Raw genomic sequence first — 23,509 nt, forward strand, 5'->3', positions numbered from 1 at the left:
TCAGAGTGCTTAGTATTTTATATGTTCAAAGCACAGCTCCTGTTGACCTAAGTTGCAACTGTGAGTGCTCAGCACTTCTGCAAATCTGGCCCCAGGTGTCTCATGTTGGGCATCTAGAAAATGAGGAGTGCACAGTTAGTGATCCCCCATGAAAAGTTTGGGTTAAGTGTGAGTGACTTGGCCAGAGTCACATAGGAACTCTGTAGCGGGGGCAGGGTTAGAATCCAGTTCTACAGTGTGATGTTCAAATTCCTTAACAGTGAGGCAGTCCTATTTCCTCCTGCTGTCTCTTGCCTCATTCGCTACCCACCTTCAAACTTCTGCAACGAGTGAGGCAGGGGGTCCTACAGAAACAGTGTCATTCACTACACAACTCTGATTCATTCCCAAAGTGTTGTCCATACTGTGCACTAAACGAGGCAGGGGTCCTGGGGAAAATAAGTATGTGATCATATGCTTAAAGGTTATATATATCATGATGCCTATGCACAAGGAGGTTGAATTAAGGTTACATGGGCAACCTTAATTTTGGGATTTCCTAACTTTCAAACAATTGGCTTAGCAATCTTAACATTCTTTTAATGTTAGGTTTTTAAATATAATTTCCTAGCTTTTTTATATGTTAACATTTAAAAAAAAAACACCGTCATATGGAACAATAGTGATCCTAGGTCATCAGCAGGTTTGGGATCTTAAGATCCCCAGTACAGTCCTCTATCTCTTCTTGATCATATGGTGTAAGTGGTAGTGGTAGAGGCCATGTGGACTTCTACTAGAGGGGGATAGAGGCACGTACTTTGCTGGTGGGTATCACAGCTATTTGCTGATGTCAGAGGAATGTTGAGACTTGGTAAGAATTGATTCAATTCCAGGTTCCAGAGGTGACTGTTTTGTAGTATTTATAGACCCATGTGCCCACAGCCTGTCTGCCTCTTCTGTGCAACCTATCTACCTCTTGACTATGTGTCCTCCCTGCTTCTAGCCAACCAATCCATCCTGTCTCTTGCTCCGATCTCCTGTTCCATTTTGCACCCTTTTTTGTGTCCCAACACCCTCCCCTCTGCATCTGTACAACCTCTTTACCCGCCTCCTTTCCTGCTCTGCTCTTCTCCATCCAATAGATTCTATACACTCTCCTTCCACCACCTTCCAAATTCCTCACCTCTCTGCATTCCAATCAGACTGTTTCTCTTGTGTTCCAATTTCTAGCATCCAAGCAGAATGGAAGAAAAGGAGAAACAGTCTTCCTGCTCTCAGTGCCATTTTCTGAAACCACAGCAGCCTAGAATAGCAATTGTAGGGAATGTCCTGCTTTGTCCCTGCAGTCCCTGCTGGATTGGAGCACGCTTAGTTCAAATGGACTCCTCAGAATTTTCATAAGAACATAAGCATGGCCATGATTCATCTAGCCCAGTATCTTGTCTTTCAACAGTGGTCAATACCAGTTGCTTGAGAGGGATTGAACAATGCGGGCAATCGTAGAATGATCCATCCCTGGACATCCACACTTTTAGCTTCTGGCAATTAGAGGCTAGGGACACCCAGGGCGTAGAGTTGCATCCCTGACCATCTTGGCTAATAGTCATTGATGGACCTAACTTCCAGAAACTTACCTCATTCTTTTTTGAACCCACTTATACTTTTGGCCTTCATAACATCCCCTGGCAATGAGTTTTACAGGTTGACTGTGTGTTGTGTGAAGAAGTTCTTCCTTTTGTTTGTTTTAAACCTGCTGCCTATTAATTTCATTGAGTGATTCCTGGTTCTTGTTTTATGTGAAGGAGTAAATAACACTTCCTTATTCAGAAAAGGAGTACTTGTGGCACCTTAGAGACTAACCAGTTTATTTGAGCATGAGCTTTCGTGAGCTACGCGAAAGTGAGCTGTAGCTCGCAAAAACTCATGCTCAAATAAATTGGTTAGTCTCTAAGGTGCCACAAGTACTCCTTTTCTTTTTGCGAATACAGACTAACACGGCTGCTACTCTGAAACTTCCTTATTCACTTTCTCCCCACCAGTCACAATTTCGTAGACTCTATCATATCCCCTCTTTGTCATCTCTATTCCCAGCTGAACAGTCTATTTTTTCCATCTCTACTCATATGGAAACTGTTCCATATCTTTGATCATTTTTGTTGCTCTTCTCTGTACCTTTTGTAATTCTAGTATATTGTTTTTGTGGTGGGGTGACCGGAATTTCATGTAGTATTGGGCGTCCCATGGATTTACATAGTGGAATAATGATTTTTTTTTTTTTTAAATCTACCCCTTAATTAATGCTTCCTAACTTTCTGTTGGCTTATTTGACTTCTGCTGTACATTGAGCCAATGATTTCAGGCAACTATCCACAATGACTCCAAGATCTTTCTTGAGTGGTAACAGCTAAATTAGACCCCATCATTTTGTATGTATAGTTGGGGTTATGATTTCCAATGTGCAGTACTTTGCATTTACCAACATTGAATTTCATCTACCATTTTGTTGCCCAGTCACCTAGTTTTGTGAGGTCCCTTTGTGACTCTTCACAGTCTGCTTTGGACTTAACTAGCTGGAGTAATTTTGTATCACCTGCAGATTTTGCCACCTGTTTACCCCTTTTTCCAGATCATTTATGAATGTTGAATAGCGCTGGTCACATTGCAGATCCTTGGGGGAAACCACTATTTACCTTTCTCCTTTCTGAAAACTGACCATTTATTCCTACCCTTTGTTTTCTGTCTTTTTAAACAGTTACCGATCCATGGGAGGGCCTTCCCTCTTATCCCAAGACTTCTTAGTTTGCTTAAGACCTTTTGGTAAGGGACCTTGTCAAAGGGTATATCTACACTATGAAATTAGGTCAAATTTATAGAAGTCGATTTTTAGAAAGAGATTTTATACAGTCGATTGTGTCCCCCGCCACTAAGCGCATTAAGTCTGCAGAGTGCGTCCACAGTACCGAGGCTAGCATCGACTTTTGGAGCGTTGCACTGTGGGTAGTTATCCCACAGTTCCTGCAGTCTCCGCCACCCATTGGAATTCTAGGTTAAGCTCCCAATGCTTGATGGGGCAAAAACATTGTTGTGGGTAGTTTTGGGTACTTGTCAGTTGCCCCTCCCTCCGTGAAAGCAATGGCAGACAATGGTTTCGCGCCTTTTTTCTGTGCGGGCGCCATATTTCTTTCATCAGACGGTGCAGTAGGACTGCTAATCGTCGTCATTGAATCACCGCTTCCGCTGCCACTCTGCTCTCCTGCTATTGTCTCGGTAGCGAATTTCTCCATGTTGTCTATCATGGGCTCCTGCTCCCATGAATTCTCCTGCTCCCATGAATTCACCTTGCAGGTCATCAGCCACCACTTCCGCTGCCACTCTGCTCTCCTGGTGGTCTCGCAGGGCTGCTTCCGTTGCAGCTCTGCTCGTCTGCTCTTGTCTTGCCATAACACGGCAAGCATGCAGCCCACTCAGCTGTGGTGTCCTGGCAGCAGACAGTGCAGTAGGTCTGCAAACCATCATCATTGAATCACTGCTTCCGCTGCCACTCTGCTCTCCTGCAGACGCCATACCACGGCAAGCATGGAGCCCGCTCAGATCACTGCGGTAGTTATGAGCATTGTAAACACTTTGCGCATGATCATGCAGTATATGCGAACCATAACCTGCAAAAGCAGGTGAGGAGGCGATGGCAGCGTGGTGTCAAGAATGATGAGGTCATGGACACAGACTTCTCTCAAAGCATGGGCCCCGGCAGTTTGGCCATCCTGGTGGCAATGGGGCAGGCTCATGCCATGGAACGCCGATTCTGGGCCCCTGAAACAAGCACAGTGTGGTGGGACCGCATAGTGTTGCAGGTCTGGGATGATTCCCAGTGACTCCAAAACTTCCGCATGCGTAAGGGCACTTTCATGGAACTTTGTGACTTGCTTTCCCCTGCCCTGAAGTGCAAGAATACCAAGATGAGAGCAGCCCTCACAGTTCATAAGCAAGTGGCGATAGCCCTGTGGAAGCTTGCAATGCCAGACAGCTACTGGTCAGTCGGGAATCAATTTGGAGTGGACAAATCTACTGTGTGGGCTGCTGTGATTGAAGTAGCTAACGCAATCACTGTGCTGCTGCTATCCAGGGTAGTGACTCTGGGAAATGTGCAGGTCATAGTGGATGGCTTTGCTGCAATGGGATTCCCTAACTGCGGTGGGGCGATAGACGAAACACATATCCCTATCTTGGGACCGGACCACCAAGGCAGCGAGTACATAAACCGAAAGGGGTACTTTTCAGTGGTGCTGCAAACACTGGTGGATCACAAGGGTCATTTCACCAACATCAACGTGGGATGGCCGGGAAAGGTACATGACGCTCGCATCGTCCGGAACTCTGGTCTGTATGAACAGCTGCAGCAAGGGACTTACTTTCCAGACCAGAAAATAACCGTTGCGGATGTTGAAATGCCTATAGCTATCCTTGGGGACTCAGCCTACCCCTTAATGCCATGACTCATGAAGCCGTACACAGGCAGCCTGGACAGTAGTCAGGAGCTGTTCAACTACAGGCTGAGCAAGTGCAGAATGGTGGTAGAATGTGCATTTGGACGTTTAAAAGCACGCTGGCGCAGTTTACTGACTCGGTTAGACTTCAGTGAAATCAATATTCCCATTGTTGTTACGGCTTGCTGTATGCTCCACAGAATCTCAGAAAGTAAGGGGGAGACATTTGTGGCAGGGTGGGAAGTTGAGGCAAATCTCCTGGCCGCTGATTACGCGCAGCCAGACACCAGGGCGGTTAGAAAAGCACAGGAGGGTGCGGTGCACATCAGAGAAGCTTTGAAAACCAGTTTCATGGCTGACCAGGCTACGGTGTGACAGTTCTATTTGTTTCTCCTTGATGAAAACCTGCCCCCTTGGTTCACTCTACTTCCCTTTAAGCCAACCGCCCTCCCGTCCCCCCTTCAATCACCGCTTGCAGAGGCAATAGTCGTTGTTTCAAATTCATGCATTGTTTATTAATTCATCACACAAATAGGGGGATAACTGCCAAGGTAGCCTGGGAGGGGTGGGGAAGGAGGGAAGCAGCAGGTGGGGTGGGAGAGGAGAGGAGGACAAGGCCACACTGCACTTCAAAACTTATTGAATGCCAGCCTTCTGTTGCTTGGACGGTCCTCTGGGGTGGAGCGATTGGGTACCTGGAGCGCCCCCCCCCCCGCCCCTCGCGTTCTTGGGCATCTGGGTGAGGAAGCTATGGAACTTGGGGAGGAGAGTGGTTGATTACACAGGGGCTGCAGTGGCGGTCTGTGCCTTTCCTGCACTGCAACCATACGCCAGAGCATATCAGTTGATCCTCCAATAGCCTCAGCATTGCATCCTGCCTCCTTTCCTCATGCTGCTGCCACTTCTTCTGTTGCTCCAGCCATCTATCCTCTTGCGCGTCCCTCCTGTCCTTGCGTTCGTTTTGTGCTTTCCTGGACTCTGACAATGTCTACCTCCACGTATTCTACTGGGCTCTTTCAGTTTGGGTGGACTGCATGAGTTCAGAGAACATTTCATTACGAGTGCGGTTTTTTCGCCTTATCTGCGCTAGCCTCTTCGACGGAGATGCTAGTCACAGCATTGAAACATTTGCAGCTGTGGGAGGAAAAAAAGATTAAAATTGAAAAAGACACATTGGCCGTTTAAAAGGAGGGGCTGATGTTTTCATGTTAATGTGCAGCACAAACCCAACTAACCCCACCCCCCCTCCCAATTCTCTGGGATGATAGTTTCACTCCTCCCCCCACCGCATGGCTAACAGCGGGGATGATTTTTTTTCAGCCACAGGCAAACAGCCCAGCAGGAATGGCCACCTCTGAATGTCCCCTGAATAAAATTCCCCTATTTCAACCAGGTGACCATGAATGATACCACTCTCCAGAGGATAACACAGAGAGATAAAGAACGGATGTTGCTTGAATGCCAGCAAACACCCCCGACCACACGCTGCTATGCTTTCTTATGCAATGATTCCAGACTATGTGCTACTGGCCTCCCTTGGTAAAGTGTCCTACTATGGAGGACACAATAAGGCTGCCCTCCCCAGAAACCTTTTGCAAAGGCTTCATTGAGATGTCCCTGGAGGATTTCTGCCCCATCCCCAGACACATTAACAGATTTTTTCAGTAGCTGTACTGGCCGCGAATGCATCCCAAGTCTTCAGGGCAAAGTAATCATTAAACATGCTTGCTTTTAAACCGTGTATTATATTTACAAAAGTACACTCACCAGAGCTGCCTTCTCCGCCTTCAAGGTCCAGGAGCCCAGGTTGGGAGGGTATTGGATCCAGGGTGATAAACGGTTCCTGGCTGTCGGGGAGAACGGTTTCTCCACTTGCCTGGTGTGCGCTATCTTCAACCTCCCCCTCCTCATCATCTTCCTCGTTCCCAAAATCCTCATCCCTGTTGCGTGAGACTCCCCCCTTGCAGGAGTCCATGTACAGGGGTGAGGCAGTAGTAGGGGCACCCCCTAGAATTGCATGCAGCTCATCATAGAAGCGGCATGTCTGGGGCTCTGACCCTGAGCGGGCATTTGCCTCTTGAGTTTTTTGGTAGGCTTGCCTAAGCTCCTTAAGTTTCATGCTGCACTGCTGCGGGTTCCTGTGATAGCTTCTGTCCTTCATGCCCTTGGAGATTTTTTTCAAATATTTTGGCATTTCTTCTTTTGGAACGGAGTTCTGATAGCACGGATTCATCTCCCCATACAGCGATCAGATCCAGTACCTCCCAGACGGTCCATGGTGGAGCTCTTTTGCGATTCTGGGACTCCATGGTTACCCCTGCTGATGAGATCTGCACGGTCACCTGTGCTGATCAGCTTGCCACACTGGCCGAACAGGAAATGAAATTCAAAAGTTTGCAGGACTTTTCCTGTCTACCTGGCCAGTGCATCCGAGTTCAGAGTGCTGTCCAGAGCGGTCACAATGGAGCAGTCTGGGATAGCTCCCGGAGGCCAATACCATTGAATTGCGTCCACACGAACCCAAATTTGACCCCGCGATGTCAATTTCATCGCTAATCCCCTCGTCGGGGAGGAGTACATAAATCAATTTTAAGAGCCCATTAGGTTGACAAAATGGCTTCATTTTGTGGACGGATGCAGGGTTAAATCGATCTAATGCTGCTAAATTCCACCTAAACTCGTAGTGTAGGCCAGGGCAAAGGCTGTCTGAAAGTCCAGGTACACTATGTCCACTGGATCACCCTTGTCCATGTGTTTATTTGACTCCCTCAAAGAATTCTAATGGATTGGTGACGCATGATATCTCTTTACAAAGGCAACATTGACTCTTGCCCAACAAGTCATGTTCATCCGTGTGTTTGATAATTCTGTTCTTTACTATAGTTTCAACCAATTTTCCTGGTACTGAAGTTAGGCATTCCGATCTGTAATTGCCAGGATCACCTCTGGAGTCTTTTTAAAAGAATCTGTCTCACTAGGTATCCTCCAGTCATCTAGTACAGAAGATGATTTAAGTGATAGCTTACGTAGCACAGTTAGTAAGTAGTTTACAGTTTCATATCTGAGTTCCTTCAGAACTTTTGGGTGAATACCATCTGGTCCTTGTGACTTATTGCTGTTTAATTTATCAGTTTATTCCAAAACCTCGTTTACGGACACCTCAATCAAGGACAATTCCTCAGATTCGTCACCTAAAAAGAATTGCTCATATCCTTTTCAGTGAACACTTACGGAAAGAATTCATTTAGCTTCTCCACAATGGCCATGTTTTCTTTGAGTGCTCCGTTAAGTACTTCAATCTTCCAGTGGCCCCACTGATTGTTTGGCAGGCTTCCTGTTTCTGATGCATTTAAACATTTTTTTGCTGTTAGATTTTGAGCATTTGGCTTGTTGCTCTTCAAATTCCTTTTTGGCCTGCCTAATTATACTTTTACACTTGACTTGCCAGAGTATATGCTTCTTTCTGTTTTCCTTAGTAGGATTTAACTTCCAGTTTTTAAAGGATGCCTTTTTGCCTCTAACCATTTCTTTTACTTTGTTTAGCCATGGTAGCACTTTTTTGGTTCTCTTAGTATGTTTTTTTAATTTGGGGAATACATTTAAGCTGAGCCTCTATTATGACGTATTTAAAAAGTTTCCGTGCAGCTTGTGGGCATTTCACTCTTGTGACTGTACCTTTTTAATTTCTGTTTAACTGGCATCCTCATTTTAGTGTGGCTCCCCTTTCTGAAGTTAAATGCTACTGTAGTGGGGTTCTTTGGTGTGTTTTCTCCCACACAAGCATGTTACATTTAATTATATTATGGTTGCTCTTACCAAGAAGTTCAGCTATATTCACCTCTTGTACCAGATCCTGTGCTCCACTTTGGACTAAATCAAGAATTGCCTCTCCTTTTGTGGGTTCAGGACCTAGCTGCTCCAAGAAGCAGTTATTTGTGGTGTCAAGAAACTTTATTTCTACATCCTGTCCTGAGGTGATATGTTAATATGGGGATTATTGAGTTTTTGAGTTATTGGGGATAATTATTATTGAGTTTTCTATTTTTACAGCCCTGCTAATCTTACCATCACCATTCTGGTCAGGTGGTTGGTGATTGTATATCACTGTCAAACTTTAACAAGCCTCTACTGAGGATGTGTGAATTGTCATTTGTTGAAGGTTCATAACTTGGTCAAATTTGAGTGAATTTTCATAGGGGTGACAAAAGGCACATCCCCCACACCAGAGAATATGAAAGGCATCGTCCCCCCTCCACATTGTCTCCAAAGCATGTGTGCGCTAGAGCTTCTCAACAAAAGAGTTGCAAGAATTGTAACATGGGTTAAAAACATTTTTTCTTAATCTTGTTGCTTGGAAACATCTGAACAGTTCTAGTTGAAACTTTAAAAAATGATTAAGTAAATAAAAATGAAACTTTTTTTTAGGCAAACACCTGGCATGGAGAATTGCAACTTGAACATTTTATGTTTGGCAGAGTTATAAGCAACTGAAAAGAGAGTCTTATAATGAAAATTTTAGGCAAACTTAACTATAGGAGGGACTACTAGCTCTCCTATAATAGTTAAATGTTTAATTACATAAAGGTCATACGGTACCTTTTGATCTTTTTGCTAATCCTACTAATACAAGTGAGCATGTCCTGATTTATACCTTTATACCTGATTTATACCTCCGCCCATTTATGGATTGTAATTAAACATTGAGGGAGAGATCTTCACCTCTGCTTCATTTCCTTTATGCTGCATAAAAGATCTGGAGTGTGGTGTAAAGAGACTTTTTAAATGTCCTATATCCAGATGGGGGAGGATAGCCATAATGCTGCTTCCTCAGGGCCCAATAAGATCCTGGTGTAGAGACTGGGGATCATGAATCCAAGGTGCCTGTTGGGGGTGAGGGCCATAGAGCATGTTGCAGCTCACTTAGCTATGTCTACATGTGCTGCACTCACACCTCACATTGCAGTGTAGGCGTTCAAGTGTTCCTGTGCTCTGAAATGCTTGGGAGACTATTGCTTACAGAGAAGATGCTCTCTGTACCAGACTTACCCCTTTTCTCCATAAAGATTGTTATATGCATTTAGTTTTTCCTTATCCAGGCAGTATTTGTACAGTGTTGGTAGGGTAAGAGTTCCCGTGGCTTTGGTTCCCAACAAAATTAAAGTATTACCTTTAAATCTGGCAGACATTTGGATCCAAAGTGTGTAGATCCTAAGTCTTTGAATCTTCTTATTCTGAAGATTAGGCACTGTGATCACTGAGGAGAGAGAATTAGAGCAAGCGCTCTCTGAACTCCTGCTTATCTGTTGGCTAAATTGCACTGTAAGCATCTTCAATCTGAGAGTGCTTCACTGCCTAGAAACAAACTTTGTTCGGAGATGGGGAGGGGGAATGGAAGTTACTGCATGGTCCCTGAGGACTCTGTCCCATCTGTGGAGCAGCCCTTGGCCTTGGATACATGCTCTTGTGGGTTCTGTTCAAGCTCAGATCTTTCAATCAATTAGGTGTCATAAAGAGCATCTCAGAGATGTTTGTGTAAATGTTAGACTTTTTAAGCTTTTTGGAGCTGGGTCCATATCTTTGGCACTATTGAATAATAAATATTTCTCTGAATTGTCTACCTATTTTGATCTCCTACATCAAGTTGCATTTATCGTTTATCTCTTTATTTGACAATGTTTATATTTGAGCTTTTCCCCTTCCCCTCACTTTTTTTTATTTGAGAATCATGTGTTGGTTTAAAATCTTCCATGGTTCCACACTGATATTTTTAGTAAAAGTCAGGGAAGCCCATGACCTGTCCCTGACTTTTACTAAAAATATCCATGACAAAATGGGGAGCCTGGGCAGCTGGGTGCAGGCTCCACGGACCCCCACCACCCATGGGGCCTTGGAGCTCCATCGTCCCCCTCCACTGACAGCCAGGAGTGGTGGTAGTCGCCCGCTGGGGGAGAGCTGAACTCACGGAGGTCTTTGGAAGTCACTGATTCCGTGACTAAATCGCAGCCTTAATCATTGTTTGCCTGTGTTACGTAATATGTATTGGCTAGGAAGGGTATGGTGACAAGACAGGAATAATGTATGCCCTTTTCTTTCCAACAACCAAAAATGAGTGAGAAATGGGAGCAAAAAGATGTACTTGGATTCTGTGGTAATGGGTGGCAGCATAAAATCCTAAAGTAGATTGTTGAATTGAGGCTGGTTCCCGCAAAATTGTAGTGCAGTGTCCTGGCATCTTGCAGTGTTTGTACTGGGTTTCATCACTACCTAGTAGTGAGTCGTTGCTATAATATAACTTTGTTGCCTACTGATGTTGTGTCCAACACTGAATTGCACAATTTGTCTTATGACTTGTGTTCTGAAATGTAACTTCATTATTAAGTGGCAGTCCATGTGTTTGCAAGTAGAGTTATGCTGCTGTGGTAAGAGGTTGAGCAGAATAAATCATGTCACAAAACAAATATTCTGATTAAGTGAACTTTGCATATAATACAGGATATCTTTCATATATATAGCATGCACTTTTTTTATTTTTTTTGCAGGTTAAGGGAAGTTTCAGAGAAGCTGAACAAATACAATTTAAATAGGTAAGACATATTAGCCGTTGCTGTAAAACCATTCAGCAAAACAATTTTTCTGACTGACAAGCAAAAGTTTACATTGTAGATATACATTTCTACTACTAATGTTTATTTTTTTATATATATTTTTGAAAAGGTAACTTTTGTCTAGGTAGGAAGTCTAGCTGTTGATTATTTATTAGTAAGCATCAACCTCATAAACTGAATTTAATTTGGAGTATAGACTCCACTTTTTATTGCTGACCGAAATAAAATTATACAATATTCCTTTATCACCTTTTATGGTTTTGTTTTGCCTTTTCCATGCGTAATGACTGAAAATACATCATAGTTGCTTCAACTAATGTATATTTTTAGTCATTTTAAATGTTTTATATCCGTAACCATCATTGCATCTTCCATATAGCACTTAATTTTTGTTCAGAGTTCAAAAGTTTTAAAATGTTATACATGCTCCCTTTTTATTTTTTCAGCCACCCCCCTTTGAATGTATTGGAACAGGCTACTATTAAACAGTGTGTGGTGGGACCAAATCATGCTGCATTTCTTCTTGAGGTAAATTGCTCAGATCTGTTCTCATAACAAATTTGAAACCATATGGTTAAACATAATCCTTTTTAATATTAAATTAGTGCAACTGAATTAATTAAGCAACTGAAGACTTGATTTTTCTCTAATTCTGCCTTGCATTTCAATTTTGGACACGTTTTTCTTATTTTAAAAATAGGACGGTAGAGTCTGCAGGATTGGCTTTTCAGTTCAGCCAGACAGACTGGAATTGGGTAAACCTGACAATAATGATGGGTAAGAAATACTGGTTTATTTTTTTTTTTGTACTCATCAGATATTTGAAATGGATAAATCTGGATTTTCTTATATATTTGTCTTTGAATTCTATCCTCAAAATTTAAAATGAATGCTAGTACCATGTAGGAAATCTTTAGGTGTGCTACAATGGTTGTGATGATGTAGTCAAACAGTTCAGTTCTAGCTTGATAGTTATATTTTTGTGTTGAAAGAAATGGTATACCTAGTATCAAAATGATGATAAAAGTCCTACAGAATCTCTTTAACATAATAATAAAAAAAAACTTTCTGAAAGGAACAGACTTGTGTGTTTAAGCCCCGTATTGAACCTACTCTGACAGTGGTCCCGACTGGAAGGACTTTCATTAACTTTAGCCCAGGTAAGTGCTCTTGATAAGACTACTATCAAAATAACTCAAATGTGGGCTTAAAACAATCTTTTTAATGCTAAAATAGCAAGTTGTTGCCTCTGGTTTACAGAAATAACATTGACAATTGCAGTCTGTACATATACCTTAAATTAAACATGAAGTTCAGAGGCTACCTCGTTTCAAAGTAATTTAGAATATATATGTGTTTGCAGTTATTCTATTGAAAAGGTGGGGTTTTTGTTTTTGTTTTTGTTTGTTTTGTAAGAAGAAAACAATGGATCGCTGACATGAATATCTATTAGGCATGCTTTCCGTATCTCAGTATACACCTTACTGTTTTGCAGTTAGATTAGTTTGGAGTATTCCCCAAGGGTGTTGCTTAAGCTGGTATGTTACCAGACTAAGTCCCTGAGACTTTAGACCTGGGATTCCAGGTGGTGTTCTTAACCCATTTGGGATTGTTTTGTGACTGATTTACCATCTTTTACTTTCAGTTCAAAGTTGAGCAGTGGCTCAGGGGCAGGAAGGACATCCAGGCCAGGCAGGACTAGTGACTCCCCATGGTTTCTGTCTGGTTCTGAAACTCTGGGCAGACTGGCAGGCAACACCCTTGGGTAAGTTTTGATAGGATTGAGGCTGCAATCTTTTTGTACCATATTTGGGTATGTGTGTATACACATATATAAATTGTATACAATTTGTATGAAAGAAGTTTTAAATGCAGCAATTGTTTAGCTAGGGCACAACTAAAAAACCCTGTTTATTAAATCACAACTCATCACTCAGAACCTAAGATTTGAAGATATCCTGTATTCAGGACAAAACCAATTCAGAATACGTAGAACCAAAACTAAACTCATATTGTTGGTTGTGTTGTCCTTTAAAAAGTATTGGTGTTTGAATTTTGGGCCATGACTCATTTTTAAAGGGACACTGTCTATTTAAACACCACACTTATGCTGGAAATCTTTTAGACTACTAGTATTAAAGTAATACTTAAAATTTTTAAATGAAAGGGATTCCAGAGGGAAAAAATTGTGGTTTATTTTGTGCATTTGGCAACATTCTGTTCATAGTTTTATTTTTGCCCTTCTGTGTACCTTAGTTGGTTTACTGTGTATGTGTAGGTCTTTCACACAGTAAGGGGAAACAAACTGCTTTAATAAAAATAATAATAATAAAAATAATAATAATAAAAATAAAAAAGAAAGTGATTGCAAAACCACAAACATCGAGAAAAGAATTCAGAGGAATACTACATTAGTTTTCCTTATTTTAAATTGACTAGATTTCAGATTGATGGATGTTCCATTGAAGTCAAATGTGTATATATTTATGTACCTTAGTCTCCACTATTTAATCATAATAGATTTTGCATTCTGTGACTTTTTAAAGACATTTTGAACACTGCCACATTTTGTTAGTGAATATTTCACTGGATATTATGAAATTCTGTAATCATAGTCCCTGAATATGTGGGAAATTTTGCGGCATGGTTAAATGGAGGAAAGGCAATGGCTTTTGACCAAAGTGGAATATGTCCCTTACTTATGTCAAAGAATAAACGAACTTTAGCTAGTGCTTTGTATGATTTTAAAATGCAAGAAATGAAACCCTATGAAATTTATGTAGAGCGCAATGTTCCCTCTAATTTTTTCCATCCATGTGCGGAATAAATATGTGCATCAAGGTATGTACGCCTCCAGTAGAAACAAAAAACCTAGATATAATGGATATTTTTAAAAAGTTACCATAGGGATAATTACTCCAGCCAGGAAAGGTTAAGCATTTTAGAACTCACTACTCAAACAATTAAATGTAAGTGTAAGAGAAATAAAAATTATGAAATGCATAGACTAGTCAAAACACTAAACACACTTCGAAAGAATAAAATTACAGAGAATATATGTGCATGGCAGGAAGTACCAAGAAGTAACAACAATAATATACAAGTATGTGTTGGGAGGTGAGTGTGAAAGAGACTGTGTGTGTGTGTGTGTGTGTGTGCATGCGTGCTGGTTGCTGGGGAAAGCAGTGCACTGTCTCTTTAAGACACTCACTGGAAGCTCTCCTGCTCTGTTCTGAGCCCAGTTGTCTCCCCTCCTCTGCTCTTTGGAGCTGGGGTACATGGGCGGGGAAGGGGGATACTCTGACATCAGCACCCTCACCCATCCCCTGCTCTATGCAGCCAGCAGGAGGAGCAACGCAGGGGTGGGGGCAGAGGTGAAAGTAAGCTGGTACGCCCCGGTATGGCGTACCGGCAAGAGCCCATGTGCCATACCGGGGCAGATCAGCTTCCCCAGATGGCAATTTAAAGGACCTGGGGCTCCCAGCAGCGGCTGGAGCCCCGGGCTCTTTAAATTGCCGCCAGAGCCCTGCTGCCAGAGCCCTGCGGAAGTGGCGGTGGGGGCCCAGGGCTCCTGCTGCAGCTACCAACCCGGGCCCTTTAAACAGCCACCGGAGCGGCAGCAGGGCTCTGGGTTGGTAGAGCTACTCTCCGGTAGCCGCTACTGCCCCGGGTCCTTTAAATCATCCCCGGAGCCCTGGGGTAGCGGTGGCGGGGCTCTGGTGGCTATTTAAAGGGCCCGGGGCGGTAACGGCAGCTGGAGCCCCAGGCCCTTTAAATTGCCATTGGAGCCCTGGGGTAGCAGCAGTGGGGCTCCAGCGGTGATTTAAAGGGCCAGGGGCTCCTGGCTGCCATTACTGCAGCGGAGCCCCTGGCCCTTTAAAGCTCCGCCAGAGCCTGGGGCTCTTGATTTAAAGGGCCCAGGGATGTAAAGGCCCCGCCTCTTCTGGTTGAGGCCCCGCTCCCTCCTAAAGACTCTGGAGTATTGGTAAATCCTTTAAGTTACTTTCATCCCTGAGTGGGGGCAGCACCTGAACACATGCTGCCGGCTGTGCGCACTCAGCTAATCAGCTGGGCGGCACTTAAATCTCTCCTGCGCGGCTGCCTAAGCGAGGAGCTTACAGGGAACACAGTTAAAGAGTCTGAGCCTTTTGTCCTAATCTTATTTTTAAGGCAAGCTAAAAAATGTCTGGGTCTGTAAGTGTGTAGAAACTTGGTATTGGAACAGTTCTTGTGTCGCTTAAAGCATGCAGCTTCTAGCTGGGATTTAGAGAGCACTAAATTGGATTTTTATATTCTATTCTCAATTGAGCACAGTCAGTATGCTTGATGCTGCTGTATGAACAGGACAACAACCCTAAGGAGCTTCAGACATTCCCTGGAACAATTCAAAAGTGGCTAATTGTAGGATGCCAAATCAGCACAACAAAAGTAAATGTTAACTGCTGTAATGAAAGGGATTATCTACCGTACTACATTGGTTCTCCAACTTTTTCAAATTATGGAATACTTAAACTAGAAATCCTCTCATGATCCACGTCCCATGTCTGCTTAAACTGGAGTTAACAAAGTTATAGTCAGCCCACATTAGCCAGAATAACTGTTTGCAGAAACACTGTTTTGTGCAATTGTTTAAAAATGGTTTCCTAGCTAGGGGAAAGTGCAATATAGACAGGACCTCTAGAAATTAGGTGAAGATAAACTTTGTCTAATTCAATACTAACATCCAGTCCCCTTTCCTCCCAAATATTGCACCTTCTCTGTATTTTTATCTCCTGGAATGTTCAACTTTATACATATTAGTATCAAATCTCTCCTTGCTGCTTCAAAGCCTCTGCTCTTATTTGTCCAAGTTATTGTATGGTTGCTTCTGTTCACTTGTGTTTTTGCTCTCTCTCCAATTTTGCTGCCATCAAGAAATTCATGGTTGATGCTTACGCCAAAGGAATACCCAACAGAGCCTTGTTAACAGGCTTCCTATTTTCTGGGATGATGTGTTTCAGTTGTGTACTTTTTCTTTATTGTGACAGATCATCTTTAGACCATTAGCAGTCCACTGTGTACCGTTTGAGAACTATGCTCTTTGAACTGTGCATTGATAGAAATAACTTGACTATTTGAACCATGTAGACAATATATGCCTATTATAATTCCGACTAATTCCTTGTATCCTGGAGTATAGGACTGCACAGATGGAGGTGAAAAACAAGATATAGATGTGTCTACACTCGATATAACTCCCACAGCTGACTCTGTCAACTGATTCAGGCTCGTGCTGTGGGGCTATAAAATTGTAGTTAGACATCCAGTCCTTTTTTTTAAATCCAGCACCTGTGTGTGTGTGTGTCTGAACTGCTTTCCTAGGAATCTTTTTAGCAGTTGCTGCTTCAGACAGCATATATATTTCTTTTTATCGATCAGATGTTTGGTCTTCTGTATTTTCTCTTCTTGAAACTGTTAAAGATGAGGCTGATCCTTGCTAACTAGTTCTGTTAATACTGTTGATTAAATTGTCAGAGATGCTATATCTGATATCCTTAAGCCTCAGTGTGCAATATGACAGCATCTACATTGGTCAGAAAAGCTGTCTTTCTGAAGGAATGGATGGCTGATTTATCCTCCAAAACCTGGTCTTATCTAATGATAAACTAGAGAGACTTTCAGATTCTCAGCATGCTGCGAGTTACCTAGGTTTACTCCAGCATAGATCCATCTGAAGGAATTCTGTGGCTGCTTTAAACTAGTAAAAGGTAGCTGTGATCGAGTGGATTGAGGATGGATCTAGAAATTGGGAGATCTGGTTTTGTTCCTTTTTTTGGCACTAACATTGAACAAGTCACTTCTGTTAATCTCAATTACCCTATCTATAAAATGTAGGGCCCTACCAAATCCAAGGCTATGAAAAACGTGTCGTGGACTATGAAATCTGGTCTTTTGTGTGACTTTTTTTTTTAACCCTGTACTATACAGATTTGACAGGAGAGCTCAATGTTTCTCAAACTGGGGGTCCTGACCCAAAAGGGAGTTGCAGGGGGATCGCGGTATTACCACCTTTACTTCTGTACTGCATTCAGAGCTGGGGGGGGGTGGAGTGAGGTGGCTGTTGGTCAGGCACCCAGCTCAGAAGGCAGTGCCCCGCAGGCAGCAGTGCGGAAGGAAGTGTGGCAATACCAAACCATGCCATCCTTACTTCTTCACTGTTGCTGACGGTGGCTCTGCCTTCAGAGCTGGGATCCCAGCGCACTCTCCAGCCCCCCAGCTCTGAAGGCAGTGCTTCTACCAGCAGCAGCGCAGAAGTAAGGGTAGCAATACCACAACCCCCCCCCCCATAACCTTGTAACCCTCCCAAAACTCCTTTTTGGGTCAGGACCCCTACAATCACAACACCCTGAAATTTCAGATTAAAATAGCTGAAATCATGAAATTTATGATTTTTAAAATCCAGTGACCATAAAATTGACCAAAAGGGATCGTGAATTTGGTAGGGCTCTAGTAAAATAAGAATGTTTGTTTACTCACCCTTGTGAAGTGACATATACTCCTCCTGGGGAAATCATGCTCCAAAAAAATAAAAATTCTATAAACAATATTTTAAAATTCTACATAGTTTATTTGTCAAAATAACACTATCTAATCATGCCAGTTTCAATTATTTTGGTAATTTATTACAAAGTACCTGTGAACAACTATGTCTGTCTGTAATAATAGACACACAAAAACCTCCCCCAGGAGTAGAGAGTTAAAGAAAACCCGACGACAACCCAGCTCCTGTTTCTCTGCCTCCCCAAGCCCAGTTGCTGAGTGCTGCCTGAGCCCAGACACTTGCACTTCCTTCTCCCGCCTCCTCCCTCCAGCCTAGCTGCGCACCCTACCCCCAAGTCCAGACACTCACATCCCCTATCCTTCCAGAGCCCAGGGATCCAGGAGGTAAAACAGTCTGATTCTGGGTCCCAGGCTTGTGTGGAATTTTCTTCACACTGCTTCCTTCCTTGAGGATGTGCTGGGAACTGCAGCTGCTGGGAACCCTCCAGCTCCTTCCCCCTCCCACAAGCAGTGGCTTCTATTTGCAAGCTGGGGAGGTGAGCTCTGCCAGCTCCAGTGGCCCCTAGTGGCAGCCAGCAGCTCTGCAATGCCAATTCTGTGGAGGAGAAAGGAAATTCTGGGTAGAATATTAATTCTGTGCAAATTCTGCATTGCGCAGTGGCACAGAATTCCCCCGGGAGAAATATACAGGAGTAAATACCAAGCGTTAGTAACTATTCCAAATGGAATAGGTTCAGACCAGGTAGCATCTGTCCCCTGCAGATAGACTACAGAAGTAGTTGGAGAAGCTTGTCTAAGGGCATGTCTACTGGGGATTGATGGTGTGGTGATGGATGCACCGGGGATCGATTTAGCGGATCTAGTGAAGATCCACTAAATCGACCGCAGATTGCTCTCCCATTGCCTTGGTACTCCACCAGAACAAGAAGCATAAGCTAAGTCGATGGGAGGGTGTCTCCCGTCGACCCAGCACAGTGTAGACGCCAAAGTATGTTGACTCCAGCTATGTTATTGACGTAGCTGGAGTTGAGTAAATTAGGTCAACTTACCTCCGTAGTTTAGACAAGGCCTTAGCATCAGGGAAATGACTGAATGCTTCAAGGCACATTTCTTTTGTGTAGTGGCTTCTTCTAGATGAACAGGTCAGAAGAGCTGTTAGATATTTGTAAGACAGCCAGCTGAGTGTCTTGACAGTCTCTGAAGCTCTGTTGGCTGAATGTGGCAACCTCCTCTGATGTGCACTTCTCAGTATTACAGTTGGATGTAATACTTTCCTGTTGATGTTACTGTTGCTTTTAGAAACTCCAAGATTCATGACTGGTGTAGAGTCATGAACAATAAAATTTATTACCCCCAAATTCTTGTTCTTACAATTTCTTCTATACAGCCCAAGCTTACACTTTCAGTTCTTCTGAGTTGGCCAGTTTTACTGCTGTTTACATTGTTTATGCTTTATTAGTGTTAGAGATCACTGCTCTGGAGAAATCAACTGAGAATTCAAGCTGACAGGCTCTTCTCTCTTTTACATGGAGGTGACATGGCTCAGCCTCAGTTGTACTTTTCTCAGCCTGATAGAAATGAAATGTATCCCACAAGGTGTCTGATGTGAAGATTCCAATGAATAAAATCCAATACATTTTACCCTTTTAAAATAGCTCAGAAAATGTACAGATCTGTTTAAAATAATAAAAATGTAAATCCCTTAGAAGCCGCTGGAGTTCAGGGGTTGGTGGAAGTGGAGGAGGATCGTCTGGTAGATCATCAGCTGGAGCTCGGGATTCCCGAAGGCAAACCAGAGTTATTCGCACTGGACGTGATAGAGGATCTGGACTGTTGGGTAGTCAGCCACAGCCAGTGATTCCAGCATCAGTAATTCCAGAGGAACTCATTTCACAGGTAGGTGAACTGGCAGAACTTTGCCTGAGTGGATAAACATTTGGAAACTGCTTAAAGATCGATAGTTGGTGGGGTTCTATTTGGTATTGTGTTCTTTGCCTTTTAATTTCCTCTATCTGAAAAACCTGACCTTGTCTAGCTGAATTTTTTTATTTTTAGATTTATCAAGTTGATATTTCAAGGACACACTAGTGCCAGTTTCCTCATAATGGAATGTGTGATGAGAATGGTAGATATGGGGAGGTGATGACTTTGGATCTGAGAGTTTGCACATGAGGGAGTTGTTGCCAAGGACTAGAACTTAGAGGTGGAGATGAGGCACGGCATACATACACATTGTTATAGAGTTGGTAATCTGCTGATGGGGGATGTTGCAGGAGGAGAGTTCGTGTTCAAGAATGGATGTCAAGGTTATTGACAGGTTTCAGAGGAACAGCCGTGTTAGTCTGTATTCGCAAAAAGAAAAGGAGTACTTGTGGCACCTTAGAGACTAACCAATTTATTTGAGCATGAGCTTTCGTGAGCTACAGCTCACTTCATCAGATGTTTACCGTGGAAACTGCAGCAGACTTTATATACACACAGAAATCATGAAACAATACCTCCTCCCACCCCACTGTCCTGCTGATAATAGCTTATCTAAAGTGATCACCAGGTGGGCCATTTCCAGCACAAATCCAGGTTTTCTCACCCTCCACCCCCCCACACAAATTCACTCTCCTGCTGGCAAATGAGTACAGGCAAATGAGTCTCTGTTAAGGAGGGTAAAGGAGATGGAGTTGGTTGGGATTGTTTTGTTTGTCCAATAGAAACATTTTGGTCACAATCCCCACGGATCGCAAAGCCCTGGATAACTGTTCTCATGTCCACATTAGAAACTGTAACACTCTTAGTGTCCAATACAGATGGAAGAAAGTCAGTTTGAGGCATTCTTACCCCCTAGAATTGTAAGAGCAGTTGGGTAAGTACTCGATAGTCCTCCCATAGTCATCAGAGGCTGTCCTAAGCATGCTCTTTGCTTTCCTCAAGGATCAAAGCAGTAGGCAACCGATTGAAATTGACCTGATTCTTGTAAGTTTCACTGCTACATGCAGCCTTAAGAAGACAGCACTTCATCCACTTATGTTCATTTCACATTTGGAAAACTTTCTTTGCATTAGAATTTTTTTTTTTGTATAAAAGCTTAAACGCTTTTGTCATTAGTGATTGAGGGAGTTTTACAAGACCTGATTCAACAAAGAAAAAGGAAAAGATGCATAAGCAAAGGAGGGTAGACTTTATTTAAAAAAAAAAAAAAAAAAAAAAAAAGCAAGCAGCAGGTTGAGAATTCAGTCTTTAAAAGTCTGTACAGGAGGGCATGGCAGCCCATGTGTTTGAATGAGACAGAGGCGGGAGAGAGCCAGTGTTGGCAGAAAGGAAGGGATTAACAACGTTATGGAACCAGTTTCAGCTCCATAGTTAAGGGTGAGCTGAGATTTTCATTTACAGCAGGGATTAAACATCTTTGTATACAGAAAAGTACAGTATGTTCTTTCCTTACTCTTTGAGTATAAAATGAATTTTTTGAGAATTTACGAGTAAATCCATTAAGTAGTTCAGTAGTTTAAAAATGAAATTTAAAATGTGTCCTTTAAGAAATCTAGCACCCAGTGGCCAACACTTTTGTTCTCCATAATGATTTTAACAACAGAATAATAGACTCCTCAGACTTCCTAAATAGCTAAAAGTCACTGAAATCTGGGTATATAGGCTGCATTTGAAAAACTTTTTTATGGTTGATATTTTTTTTTTTCTGTTCTTCATAGCTGAGTTTCTTCAGACTCTGCTGAAGAATAATCTGCTACAGAGAATTCTATGAAGAACCTGGCCTTGCCATAATGATCACCATCTCCCTTTGTTCTCAGTGGTTCTGGTGGTTCTCTAAGCCTCCTGACAGCATACTCTTACCCAAGAGCATTTTGACTTTTGAACCAATGGGTTTTTTTTCTTGAGGGTCTCTGAAAGAGAAGACTTTATGTACCATCCTCTTCTTACAGAAGAACTTTTGGGTTATGAAAAATATTCACCCAAAACCCATTAATCCTAAATATTCCCTTCCAAAAGCTGTTGTACCAGATCTATTCAACAGAGAAGATAGCAGGGTGTGGGAGTATACAGGGGAAAGGAGAGAAGTGTACATATGCGCTTAGGGGAATGCAGTGGGTACAGAAGGGAGGAGGAACTAGATGTATACGGTAGCTGCTTTACACTACTCTGATGCAAGAAAGCACCAGTAAACTCTCTCAACCAGTCAGTATGCTCTGGCTGCTTTGTGCTGCACCTGAGTGGCATAAAGCAGCCAGAGCATAGTAGCGATTTTTGGCCATAAGTTAATTTAAAAAAAAGTAATGATTTAAGGTTGTTACTTTTTATCTTCAAATCACAGAAATATCACATGGGCACACTTAGGTTTCTTGTTTAGTTTTTAATATATGAAAATTTTCAATTAAAGAAAGACCCACCAAAATATTCCTAGACACAAACATCTTAAAACAGGATTATAATTGAACATACAGATCAATAATTTAAGGTAAAGCTATATTATAAGAAATTAATTATCCCCAAACCAAACATTTTACTATTGTTTTCCTGAGTTTCCAAAGTTTAAACTTAAAAGAAATTAATCCTGTTAAGGTATATGTGAATGCATAGTGAGGGCACCCAGACAACCTTAATGCTGTCCCCCTTGCATCCTGAAGGGAAGAAATGGGGGGTAGGGGGATCTTTCTTTAAAAATTGGTTGAATCCAATCTAGGAGCACAAGTTTTAAAATGTTTTAATCATAATTCTGTTATTACATGGTGTGATAGGGCAGTGTTAAGGTTGTTCCTGTGCCCCAACTGCACACTTCCATACCTTAACCCATTTGTATTTTTTTTTTAAGTTTAATTATGAATGTCCCGGGTTTAGCACTCTTGGATGTGTGATAATTACTACATTCCCATTTTTTTTCTATATTCCCAGATAAAAACCACATTAAGACGGAGTTAAGGTTGAAAGTACACATGGTAATTTTTAGAGTAAAATAGATAATACTCTAAAATTTAAATTACTGTGTACTTTCAACCTTAACTCCATCTTAATCTTTTTTTTTATCTGGGAATATAGAATGAAATCAAGCAGCAATAATGCATAACAGCTGTATATAACTTTTCACCTCTCACAGTATCACTTCAGAAGGTGATATTGAGAGGTGAAAAGGCAGTTGGGTTTTTTTAAAGGAAATGTGGGGGAAAAGGAATGAAAATGCAGTCTTCGCTCCCATAAAACTAGTTTATCTTTCAGCTGTATTACTTTTGTTCATTAGCTTCTTCACCTTGGCGTTCTTCATTACCGTATGCAAACTATCACATGTGGCTTTTGGGGACTTACAAAACCCAAAATCTTGCTTTTCATTTGGAGACTTGATTTCCATGTACTGGTGAACCAAAATGTTGACCCTTGGCCTTCATACACTATGCTTGCCTTTTTGAGAAATCAGCAGTCACGCTCCAACTTTTCGTTACTTCAGGAAATTTTGCTCTTGTAGAGAGAAAACACTCAGAGTGGTGGTTGGTGAATTGGAAATGACAAATAAGTGTTCTGCATTTTATAGGCACAAGTTGTTTTACAAGGAAAGTCCAGAAGTGTCATTATACGAGAACTCCAGCGGACAAATCTTGATGTAAATCTTGCTGTAAATAATTTGCTGAGCCGTGATGATGAAGATGGAGATGATGGAGATGACACAGCAAGTGAATCATATCTACCTGGAGGTTTGTATATCATGATACTTACCTTTTTTCCATTTTCCAATTTTCCAGTACTGTTGAGCTCTCCTGTCTTAAAAGGGTTATCTGAAAATGCAAACAAGTTCTCAGTTCTCTGTATTTGAACATCAACAAGATGCTCTGTGCTGTGCAAGGTACACAATGAAGATAGTCCTTGCAATCCAGGAGATTTCAGTCTAAGACATGGATAACAGGT

The 23,509-nt window shown here is 42.2% G+C and overlaps 1 protein-coding gene across 1 annotated transcript in view; it reads left to right on the top strand.

Moving 5' to 3' along the window:
* The window catches only part of UBR5 (ubiquitin protein ligase E3 component n-recognin 5), a 140,917-nt gene that overhangs the window by 16,829 nt on the left and 100,579 nt on the right, over nt 1-23,509 (top strand). The window contains exons 2-7 of the mRNA XM_073330413.1: nt 11,003-11,047; nt 11,515-11,596; nt 11,769-11,845; nt 12,714-12,833; nt 19,315-19,504; nt 23,139-23,298. Coding sequence (XP_073186514.1) covers nt 11,003-11,047; nt 11,515-11,596; nt 11,769-11,845; nt 12,714-12,833; nt 19,315-19,504; nt 23,139-23,298 — 674 coding nt within the window. The remainder of the gene's footprint in view (nt 1-11,002; nt 11,048-11,514; nt 11,597-11,768; nt 11,846-12,713; nt 12,834-19,314; nt 19,505-23,138; nt 23,299-23,509) is intronic.

The sequence above is a fragment of the Lepidochelys kempii genome, chromosome 2, assembly GCF_965140265.1.
Source record: "Lepidochelys kempii isolate rLepKem1 chromosome 2, rLepKem1.hap2, whole genome shotgun sequence".
In the NCBI taxonomy this organism is placed as follows: domain Eukaryota; kingdom Metazoa; phylum Chordata; order Testudines; family Cheloniidae; genus Lepidochelys; species Lepidochelys kempii.